At 40.4% G+C, this 12,332-nt stretch overlaps 1 protein-coding gene across 1 annotated transcript in view; it reads right to left on the reverse strand.

Moving 5' to 3' along the window:
• Positions 1-3,131: 3,131 nt before the first annotated feature.
• Positions 3,132-12,332, reverse strand: part of LOC120029580 (calcium-activated potassium channel subunit alpha-1-like) — a 108,848-nt gene continuing 99,647 nt past the window's right edge. The window contains exons 23-27 of the mRNA XM_038974855.1: positions 10,815-10,945; positions 8,436-8,630; positions 7,781-7,908; positions 7,232-7,453; positions 3,132-4,476 (exon numbers count right to left, since the gene is read on the reverse strand). Of these exons, the coding sequence (XP_038830783.1) occupies positions 4,455-4,476; positions 7,232-7,453; positions 7,781-7,908; positions 8,436-8,630; positions 10,815-10,945 (698 nt within the window). The 3' untranslated portion in view covers positions 3,132-4,454. The remainder of the gene's footprint in view (positions 4,477-7,231; positions 7,454-7,780; positions 7,909-8,435; positions 8,631-10,814; positions 10,946-12,332) is intronic.

Raw genomic sequence — 12,332 nt, forward strand, 5'->3', positions numbered from 1 at the left:
AATGGGGTTGATACATCATGTGTAAATGGGGTTGATACTTCATGTGTAAATGGGGTTGATCCTTCATGTGTAAATGGGGTTGATGCTTCATGTGTAAATGGGGTTGATACGTCATGTGTAAATGGGGTTGATACTTCATGTGTAAATGGGGTTGATACTTCATGTGTAAATGGGGTTAATGCTTCATGTGTAAATGGGGTTGATCCTTCATGTGTAAATGGGGTTGATGCCTGATGTGTAAATGGGGTTGATCCTTCATGTGTAAATGGGGTTGATACTTCATGTGTAAATGGGGTTGATACGTCATGTGTAAATGGGGTTGATACTTCATGTGTAAATGGGGTTGATACTTCATGTGTAAATGGGGTTGATGCTTCATGTGTAAATGGGGTTGATCCTTCATGTGTAAATGGGGTTGATACGTCATGTGTAAATGGGGTTGATCCTTCATGTGTAAATGGGGTTGATACTTCATGTGTAAATGGGGTTGATACGTCATGTGTAAATGGGGTTGATGCTTCATGTGTAAATGGGGTTGATCCTTCATGTGTAAATGGTGTTGATACGTCATGTGTAAATGGGGTTGATACTTCATGTGTAAATGGGGTTGATACTTCATGTGTAAATGGGGTTGATCCTTCATGTGTAAATGGGGTTGATGCCTGATGTGTAAATGGGGTTGATCCTTCATGTGTAAATGGGGTTGATACTTCATGTGTAAATGGGGTTGATACGTCATGTGTAAATGGGGTTGATACTTCATGTGTAAATGGGGTTGATACTTCATGTGTAAATGGGGTTAATGCTTCATGTGTAAATGGGGTTGATGCTTCATGTGTAAATGGAGTTGATGCTTCATGTGTAAATGGGGTTGATACTTCATGTGTAAATGGGGTTGATGCTTCATGTGTAAATGGGGTTGATGCTTCATGTGTAAATGGAGTTGATGCTTCATGTGTAAATGGGGTTGATACTTCATGTGTAAATGGGGTTGATACTTCATGTGTAAATGGGGTTGATCCTTCATGTGTAAATGGGGTTGATGCTTCATGTGTAAATGGGGTTGATCCTTCATGTGTAAATGGGGTTGATACTTCATGTGTAAATGGGGTTGATCCTTCATGTGTAAATGGGGTTGATGCTTCATGTGTAAATGGGGTTGATACGTCATGTGTAAATGGGGTTGATACTTCATGTGTAAATGGGGTTGATGCTTCATGTGTAAATGGGGTTGATGCTTCATGTGTAAATGGGGTTGATGCTTCATGTGTAAATGGGGTTGATCCTTCATGTGTAAATGGGGTTGATACTTCATGTGTAAATGGGGTTGATCCTTCATGTGTAAATGGGGTTGATGCTTCATGTGTAAATGGGGTTGATGCTTCATGTGTAAATGGGGTTGATGCTTCATGTGTAAATGGGGTTGATACTACATGTGTGAATTGAAGTATTATGTATAATTCTTTCAACAACAAAATTCTGATCTCAAATGACAATATGTCATAGAACACAATACATCAGTTGTTTTAATTTGTGAAAAATAAAAAAAACGAAATCATGTGCAAGTTATTTACAATACTTTTGTAAAATACAATATACTGTATTTCACATTCAGTATGGTACGTATGACATAGTCAGACATATAAACGTAGCACTTGTCAGTGTCCACAAATAAATGTGCTAAAATGTACAAACAAAACAAACTAGACTTCCAATGCCAAAACTCCCTCTTCACCCAACGTCTACTGTTGTACACACAATAGGAATAATACAACAAAGTTTTTTTGTTGACTTCTTGAAAGGACCAAGAAATGACCAAGAAGCGTAGTATGTTTTATTTCAAAGTTTCACCAAATGGTTCATTTGAATGTTAGTTTAAGACTTTTATTCCTTCTCATTACTTGCTACATGCTAATCATCTTTATCTTCGGGGAATCTGTATATTCCCCATAACGTTTTACAATTAAATGTCTTTAAAAAATAAAAGAATGTACATGTTTTGATGCGAATGTGATGAGATAGTGTAATATGACAGAGAAATACGTTATTTATGAAATTTGAATAAGATATATCTAGATGTATCAAGATGTATCTACTGAAAATTAGGTGGTACAAAGTTTCACATGTATTTATAAACAGTTATAAATAACTCTCTCCTCTGTTAATATCATGTTACGTGCCCTGTTTCTATATAATTCCTATCTTGTTAAGCCACTTTTCGCTACAGTGGATCTTTATCCTGAGTCCTCCTTCGACGTAAACACTGCCTAGCACATTGCTGGCACAGAGGCACGGAAAGCTTGGATGTTCTCCATTCTAGCAAAATGCCACTCTTTCTTTCTTTCTTTCTTTCTTCCTGCAGATTACCAACTTTTATTGTCTCTTTTGGGGGCATGTCATTGGAGTCTCTGTATGTAGACAGAACATGCTTTGATATGCTAGTGTTGTTCTGGCCCTCACGGATCTCTCTTCACCACTGTCCACTTGGATGGTTAGGGGAGAAACAGGGTCATATTGAAGATATTTGGCCTGGCCAGTGCCAGGCAGGCCAGTGCCATGCAGGCCAGTGCAAGGCAGGCCAGTGCCAGGCAGGCCAGCGGCAGGCAGGCCAGCGGCAGGCAGGCCAGCGGCAGGCAGGCCAGCGGCAGGCACGCCAGTGCCAGACAGGCCAGTGCCAGACAGGCCAGTGACAGGCAGGCCATTGGCAGGCAGTACTTACAGCCAAAGGAGGACCTGTCTACAGGTATAGGTACATTAGCTCTGGTCCAGGGCGTTAGTGAGCGTTCCTCTACTGTACTAAGAGAGAGTTGCAATGGGACCGGAGCTACAGGTATTTATGCCCACATGTAGGGTTATACAGTATAACCCACCCTTTTGGTTTCAGGTAGGCCTATCAAAGTCAATAAGGTATTGATAGGGTTAAATTGGTAGGGTTATACAGTATAACCTAATCCAATAGGTAGACCTATTAAGGTCCTTAATATGTATCTTATTAGTTGCTCAGATAGCTAACGTTACTGAACATTCTCCAGTGTCTCCTCGGAAACAGCTCACATTTGGGTTATAGCATTGTCATTATAATGACAGGTCAAACATGCCAAATGAATAGGGAATGTGGTTTATTATTTATTTCCAGTGTCATTCCACCCACATCACATATTTCCTATATATATACAGCGAACATTCGCAGGTTGTTTGGGATTTGATATCAAAACTAAAAAGGCAGCAATCATACTGTCACACAAACAAACTGGCCTATCGAAATAAGTCTGGGGCCAAACAATACCATGTACCATTCTGAAATGAACTCTGACTATGAACCACAAATATAGGATGGTGACTTTACTCTCATCCAATGACGATCCACAAATGATCCGCTAATAATATAATTTGTGTGGGACTGCGTTTAACAGAAAAGGCCGTCATATCATATGCCTTTGTTTTGTATTGGATCTTACCAGGTTTGCCAAAAACCCATGGAAGCAAACAATACTGGATACGTCAGTCGATAAGCGTCAGTCTTGAAATATCATTGTACAAATGAAAGTCAACAATGTATATGGTTTTTATTGGCAAATAATCAGTCCAGTTTGATAACACTCTATTATAATGCTTCATCGTATGTTATCTTGCATTACGTTGCTTTGCTACTCTGACTGAAGCGACCCTCAGTCTGGTCACTAAGCAACTGGCTGTGCAAACTACATGGCTGAGTGTTAGCATTAGTGACTGACTGACTGTACATTTGATTGACATCTGATTGTATGTATATGTCTATTACTTCATTTATATATTCATATGTATAAAAACATGTCAAAAAGCCTGCTGATATGATGTTACTGTAGCTACTGTACATATGCACTTTTCCGTGAGGTTTATTATGCAGCATTGATGTTTTGATCATTCATTTATAAGTCCATAAATTGATGTAGCAACTAAGGATTCTAGCTTTAAAGTGTTCTTCAGATTCCAGTTCCACTGGATCAGGGTTCTAGTTTCATGCGTTCTCTAGGTGGGTTCCATCTGTTCTTGGGTTCTAGTTTCATGCGTTCTGTAGGTGGGTTCTAGCTGTTCTTGGGTTTTAGTTCCAGGTGTTCTGTAGGTGGGTTCTAGCTGTTCTTGGATTTTAGTTCCAGGTGTTCTGTAGGTGGGTTCTAGCTGTTTTTGGGTTCCAGTTCCAGGTGTTCTGCAGGTGGGTTCTAGCTGTTCTTGGGTTCTAGTTCCAGGTGTTCTCCAGGTGGGTTCTACTGTAGGTGTCAACATAGGGTTCTATAGTTCAGTATTCATCCTCCACCTCTCTGATGGATGGGCTGAGGTTGTTGGTGGATTTGTAAGGGTTCTGGTTGACCTGGTGGTTAACCTGGTGGTTGACCTGGGGGTTGACCTGGGGGTTGACCTGGGGGTTGGCTGTGTGACTATAGTGTGACTTCCTGGGGTAGGCTGCGTTCTCAGGCTCATCTGTAAAGCATGTCTTTTCTGAGAAACAATGGGGGAGGGAGGGGGGGGATCAAACAGTTAATGGTTTGTGGATGTTACTGGTTCCACTCCAAATGGCCCCTGCTCCTTATGCAGTGCACTTCTTTTGACCAGTTGCCCATAGGGGTCTGGTCAAAAGGTAGCACACTATATAATATGGTGCCATTTGGGACGTAATCACTGTTTTCAAAGTGATTACTATCATCAGCATTCCAAATAAGTATGATTTACTCTGAATAGGACCCATTGCCTAAAGTCAGCTAGTGAACATGGCGAGCTCTTTTTAATACAGTAGTTCGCTATGCTGTTGTATTGGTCAGCGGTCATGATATGCAAATATCTCATATTGTACCATCAAATCAAATCAAAGTTTATTTGTCACGTGTGCCGAATACAACAGGTGTAGTAGACCTTACAGTGAAATGCTGAATACAACAGGTGTAGTAGACCTTACAGTGAAATGCAGAATACAACAGGTGTAGTAGACCTTACAGTGAAATGCTGAATACAACAGGTGTAGTAGACCTTACAGTGAAATGCTGAATACAACAGGTGTAGTAGACCTTACAGTGAAATGCTTACTTACCAATAGTGCTTCAAAAAGTAATTAGGTCATACGATCATTAAAGTTTTATTCAAGGATTGAAATCATTCTACTATCCTTTGTGATTTATTATACGAGGGGATTCACTCTTTGGCTCGATGTAACCTGCCTTGTTAGGATCCAATTACAAATACAAGACAAGTTGACAATTGATTTGATATCCGCACTGTATATAATAAATTATTCGATGACTCATTCAACGACATTGTCCTAACGAGAGTATTTTCACAGGAACATAAGGTGGTTGGTGTAGAAAGATATAGAATGACTGAAATCATTTATTTTTTAGTTTGTTTGAAGTATCATTTGTCTGAAAACAGATCAAAGTGGCATTAAACCATTTGATGTGGTTGTATAAAATAATCCATTCTGTAGTATTAAAGAGGGACTGATGATGAGCTGATAGTCATGCAGGTCTGGGATACTGTTGGGTGAGGCAGCTAAATCAGAAACACCAGAAACACCCCCCCCCCCCCCCCCCCCCCCCAAAAATCCAAAAGGGCATTTACTACTTCATGCATTTTCATTCATCGCATCCATACCTTGGCCCATTCTATTCATCCTTGTTGCATTTTAGAAAAAGAAGCATAAACTACGTAAGACAAATAGCCGCCATGTAGTGTAGTAATATTTGATATATAAAGTATATATTATATATATATATATATATATATATATATATATATATATATATACCTTACATAATCGTAATAAGACTAAGCAATTAATCTATTAAAATGTTTATCTGACTCCATAAAGATAATTAGCAATATACAAGAGACTATGGTTGAGTTACGGTAATAAGCAATGAAGAAATGTCTGGGAATGGAATTCTAAATACAAGTGTATTTAATTACTTTGTAAAATGATGAGACAATGGGGGGGGGGGTTGGTGAGATCAACACAGAGAATGCTGAATTCCTAAGACAACACAGAGAACGCTGAATTCCTAAGACAACACAGAGAATGCTGAATTCCTAAGACAACACAGAGAATGCTGAATTCCTAAGACAACACAGAGAATGCTGAATTCCTAAGACAACACAGAGAACGCTGAATTCCTAAGACAACACAGAGAATATTCTTGCATACAGTTGATAAGAAGACTGACTTCGGGCGGAATGGGCTGGCCTAGAACCATACATGTTAAAACCATATGTCTAATAACACTGACTGGCTGGGATAGTAGACTGGACTGGGAACATTCAGGTCCAAAATCTACGCCATGCGATATTTTTAAAATGTTCTACTAGCCTGGTCTGGAAAGTACTAGCATCGGACAAGCAAGCTAGCTTAACTCGCATCCCATCCCAAAAGTTGCTCATGTTCTGAATACATCAAAGTGTACATGGTAACACGGTTTCAACTCATTTTGATGGTTAAAATTGTATACATTGATGTTACAGCATGTACACTGCATGTGTATACACGTGCAAATCAACTACAGAATGTCCATGCTTGTTTCCAAAGCATTCTGAGAGTTGTCCATGCTATGCATAAGATTTCTTTTTTTGATTTCGCTGTAAATCCCCCCAAAAAATGTATGAAAAGCATGCAAGTTCCATAACAAAGTATATCTAATATTAGCGTTCTCTTTTAAAAATACTAAAATAAGCGTGATTAAAAGAAATACGGGGTAAACAAAAACATGCTTGTAAGTCTATGTGTAGTCTCACCTACAATACTAACCACAGTAGTATTCACTCAGCAACCTCAGTAACTGTTCATGATATCCTGTAAACCAATACTTAAACTTTAGTATTCTCAAGGAGACCACACACAAAATAATTATTATTAATAGTTCCTTGTTTAGAGATTACATTAATTTGAATGTGTTATTCTGCATTATATTCTGCTGTCATCGAGATGGGGTGATCTATCGGCCATTTTGACTTCTCTGTTATTGAGCAATCAGAGAAAAAAAAGAAGAAGATTATATTGAAATTATAAGAAATGCAGGACATAACAGGCAGTTCACTACTGGACAAATACAAACACAGACACATTTTTTACGTCCCAAATGGCATCCCTATTCCCTTTGTTGCGCACTACTTTTGACCAGATCACATAGGGCTCTGGTCAAAAGTAGTGTACTAAATAGGAAATAGGGTTTGTCATTTGGGACGTAGTCATTTTAGAGGAATCACATACTTTTGTTTATCCCGTGAGTCCCTGCTCTTGGCGCGGTTGGTGCGGTTGGTGGCGGGGATGGAATGGACGGAGGAGCTCTTTTTGCTGGAGGAATGGGAGGAGTGGGAGCTATGGGTGAGGCTGGCCTGGGACTGACCCGCGTTGTGGTCAAACTGCATCAGGCAGAAGATCAGGTCTGATGGCACCAGCTCAAAACCATACGGTGGGTTGGTTATTACATATCTGGAGAGGAGAGCGGGCAGCAAGAGAAAGAAAGAGAGAGTGAGTGAGAGAGAGCGAGAGTGAGAGAGCGAGAGTGAGAGAGTGAGAGTGAGAGAGAGCGAGAGTGAGAGTGTGAGAGAGAGAGAGAGATAATCTATTCATGTAGTCCTTTATATTAGCAGGCATGTCAGTTAAGAACAAAATTCTTATTTACAATGTTGGCCGGGCAAATGTTGATACAGTAATCAATATGAAGTTATCGATTTATCCAAATCTATCAAAATGAGCCATCTACAGTTATTCTAGTGGACAATGTGTCAACAGTAACTCACCTCCTAACATACTCACCGTTTAGTGCATTGACTTGTATGACTTTGTGTGTTTAGATGGGCGTCCCTCAATCGGTAAATTCCGAAGCAAAGCATGTTGTATGTTTTTAACGCTTTACAAAACAAGTCACCGTAGCAACCGCCATCCTGAAAGTCAGAGAAGCAAAAAGTTTAAAGTTTAAGTTTAGATTTTTTAACTCACAGCTTGTCCCTATATAATTCATATAAATTGTGAATAAAATGGAGTCTTGTGGAATTCCTTTTGTGATTTTTCTGGAAACTACTGTAGATTTATGTCCATCCACATTAACTGCTGTGTGCCTCACACTCAAACACACATGATTCTTATATATTATTCTCATTCAAATGTTTTGTTTTAATAGTTTTTTATGTATGATGTGCCATTTTAGTGCTTTAAATTCAGCACAAGCAGTCATATACATTGTTTTTCATCAAGAAAAACTACACAGTAGCCTCTGAAAATGAGCCTCACATTTCATTACATACACTGGATCCACTTGATATGTATGGTTCAGCAGACCACAGAGGCCAGGATTTATCATTCAGCCTCCTCTACATGCCTTGTTCTCCCCTACTGGCCTCAGTGAGTAAACAACCCTGAATGACTTTTCTGTACTGCAAGCAGAGGTGACAAAACACAACCAGTCAATTACCCCCAAGTCAGCGAAAGGCCCGTCGTACAAGGCTAGCTGTGCAACACGACACCTGTCCCGGTTAGCGAGGGTCTGCGGCGTGCTGTAGCCTCCTCGTAATGCGTTCTCCTCCGCCAACAGACCCTCCAGCTCCGGAGTGGCCCCCCCTGTTACCAGCGTCCGGATCAGGGTGAGGATATTATCGTTGAAGTATGTCTGAAACGATGAAGGAGAAGAGAGGGAGAGAGAGTGAGAAAGAGATTGTTAAGCATGAATCCATGACATGCAGCCAGCCATCTAGGCCTGAAGAAATTCAAATTACTGCAGGTTACTCTCTCCATTCTCTCTCTCCCTCTCTCTCTCTCTCTCTCTCTCTCTCTCTCTCTCTCTCTCCACCGCCAGACAGAGCCACAGTGACCTGTTTCTACACATATTCATGCTGTTGAGGCACTCTTAGGGCTGGTAAAAATGAAGGGTTTGGATAGAGAAGGGACAGTAGTAGGGGGGTCATGAGTATGTAACAACCCTGTGTTAGTTCATTACAACACTGTAGATTTAGTGAACATGTTCAGCTCTTCTTCTTTCTCTGGTCCTTTTGCTGTCTGTCTGTCTGTCTGTATGTGTCTGTCTGTCTGTCTCTGCCTGTCTACTTGTCTGCCTGTCTACTTGTCTGCCTGTCTGCCTGTCTGCCTGTCTGTCTGTATGTGTCTGTCTGTCTGTCTGTCTCTGCCTGTCTACTTGTCTGCCTGTCTACTTGTCTGCCTGTCTACTTGTCTGCCTGTCTGCCTGTCTGTCTGTCTCTGCCTGTCTACTTGTCTGCCTGTCTACTTGTCTGCCTGTCTGCCTGTCTGCCTGTCTACTTGTCTGCCTGTCTGCCTGTCTGCCTGTCTACTTGTCTGCCTGTCTGCCTGTCTGTCCTTGCTTGTTCTACACAGGAACATGTTCCCTGTCTGGGCTGCTGTCAGAGCTCCAGAGTAGAATGACGGATGAGCCTTGTCTATTAGGTAACATGACCTTTGTCTACACCGAAACACACTTAAAGGCAGCTTCTGTTCCAGCCTCAGCCAAAGTGAAAGATACACAGATGAAGCCATCATACCAGGTAAAGTGCCAGGCTTTCTTGTATGCCTTCCTGGAGGGTTTTTTTAACCACTGGGACATAACATTTTATTGTACCAATGGGATTCCATTAAGACCTTTCTTGGTTTGATGATGTCTGTGTAGAGACCTTTTAGTCAGTAACATCAGTAACACTTGAAGGTACACATATTAGACACAAATGTGTTGATTATAAGTGTGTATGTACGTAGCTTATAAGGCCTTTATTATGTCTTAAGTGTGTATGTACGTAGCTTATAAGGCCTTCATTATGTCTTATAAGTGTGTATGTACGTAGCTTATAAGGCCTTTATTATGTCTTTACAACAGGGAACACATAGAGCGGTACTATGCCCTTATTAGTCCCACACTGAGACAGCTTACTAACAGCCTGTTTCTTATGTAACTTGCTCTTTATTAACTAGTAATATGCATTTATTGTAACTAACAATGAGGTTATTAAGCATTGACCAGTAATAGACATGACTTATGTTTGAACACTAATGTATGGCTTATAAGACATAATAAAGGCCTTATAAGCTACGTACATACACACTTATAAAACATAATACAGGCCTTATAAGCTACGTACATACACACTTATAAGACATAATAAAAGCCTTATAAGCTACGTACATACACACTTATAAGACATAATAAAGGCCTTATAAGCTACGTACATGCACACTTATAAGACATAATAAAGGCCTTATAAGCTACGTAAATACACACTTATAAGACATAATAAAGGCCTTATAAGCTACGTACATACACACTTATAAGACATAATAAAGGCCTTTATAAGCTACGTACATGCACACTTATAAGACATAATAAAGGCCTTATAAGCTACGTACATACACACTTATAAGACATAATAAAGGCCTTAAAATAAAGTGTTACCGTAACATCTATAGTTTCCCATTCCTATTAACCGATTTCTGTTGTTGAGCATTTACGGTATAACATCTGGAAACCATAAGCTCTTTGCGTTACCAACTGGAGTCTGAAACCGGGTCTCTTGGGGTCTGAAACCGGGTCTCTTGGACTCAGAAACCGGGTCTCTTGGGGTCAGAAACCGGGTCTCTTGAGGTCTGAAACCGGGTCTCTGGCAAGCCACAATGCTGTGTGAGCCCACCTTGCTAAAGCCTATATAGGCAATCGCTCAGAGGAGCCAAACGTTATAGCATTTCGCTACACTCGCAATTAACATCTGCTAACCATGTGTACATGAAAAAAATAAACATTTTGATTTGATATGAAAAAATCCTTCAGCTCTGTGTAGTTAAGTGTATGTCTTACAGCACTCATCAGGGAATCCAGCACGCTGACTGCGAAAGCCGTCCCACAGGCGAAGGGCTGAGTGAGGTACAACTCTGTGTCAGGATCGTCGTCATCATCCTGGTCCAGGAACTGAACATTGGAGTCGTTCACTGGCGGGGGAAGACATTAAAATACGGACTTATTGATGTGTATGCTACTACAGTGTTGTTAGCATAGCATGAATGTCCGGCTGTTCAACATACAGTACACTAGAACTAAAATCTGATCAACAGCTCAATCATACCGCAGGAAACAGTTATCATGCACAACATGTAGTTTAACACACAGCCGTAATCTGGAGACATTATTCACGTAAAACAGCGATTCTGAAGCATCACAGATTCAGTCATAGAACGTACACAATGCCTGATGGCACGGAGGGATTGCTTTAAACAGTCAATGGCTGTGGATATGGATTGTTACGAGAGCCAGAGGGGATTTAATACGTAGATATTCAAATCATTTGTTTACTTGGAGAAGATCTCAAATGTTTACAGGCATCCTCCATGGAAGCGAACCTATTGTATGTGCGAGTATTGTCTCTGGTTGGCTCTGTGGTCAGCTGCAGTATTACAACCCATATCCAGGCCAGTTATGAACTCATGACTTCATGCACATTACAAGACTTAAGCTTTGAATTTCAACATAAGCAATCTTCAACCGTGTCAACAACACCAATAAGACATTGTTTTGTCTTGTAAATACAGTAAATATAGCTATAGGTCCAGCTGTAGTTATTCATTTGAAAAGTAAATATGTAAATATTTTTTTCAACACACCTTTGAGCACAAAAAACACCTACAGCTTTTAAAAAGTGAGTTAAGTTAAGAGTAGTAGTTATTAAGAGTTAAGATGCCCTTATGGAAACAGAACTAAGATGATATTATGAAGCAGAACTAAGATGCTACTATGGCAACAGAACATAGATGATACTATTGAAACAGAACTAAGATGATACTATGGAGAGAGAACTAATATAATACTACGGCAACAAATCAAAGATGCTACTATGGAAAAAGAGAATATGATCAATGAAGTATTAAGATAATACTATGGAAACAGAACTAAGATGCTATGCTAAGATTGTACTTCCGGCGCCGACCGAGATGGCCGCCTCGCTTCGCGTTCCTAGGAAACTATGCAGTATTTTTTTGTTTTATGTGTTATTCCTTACATTGGTACCCCAGGTAATCTTAGGTTTCATTACATACAGTCGGGAGGAACTACTGAATATAAGAGCAATGTCAACTCACCATCGTTACAACCAGGAATATGACTCTCCCGAAGCGGATCTGGTGTTTTGCCTTCCACCCAATACAATGGATCTGATCCCAGCCGGTGACCCTAAACAACGACGCCGAAAAAGGGGCAAACGAGGCGGTCTCCTGGTCAGGCTTCGGAGACGGGCACATCGCGCTCCACTCCCTAGCATACTACTCGCCAATGTCCAGTCTCTTGACAATAAGGTTGATGAAATCCGAGCACGGGTAACATTCC

The sequence above is a fragment of the Salvelinus namaycush genome, chromosome 35 (assembly GCF_016432855.1).
Source record: "Salvelinus namaycush isolate Seneca chromosome 35, SaNama_1.0, whole genome shotgun sequence".
In the NCBI taxonomy this organism is placed as follows: domain Eukaryota; kingdom Metazoa; phylum Chordata; class Actinopteri; order Salmoniformes; family Salmonidae; genus Salvelinus; species Salvelinus namaycush.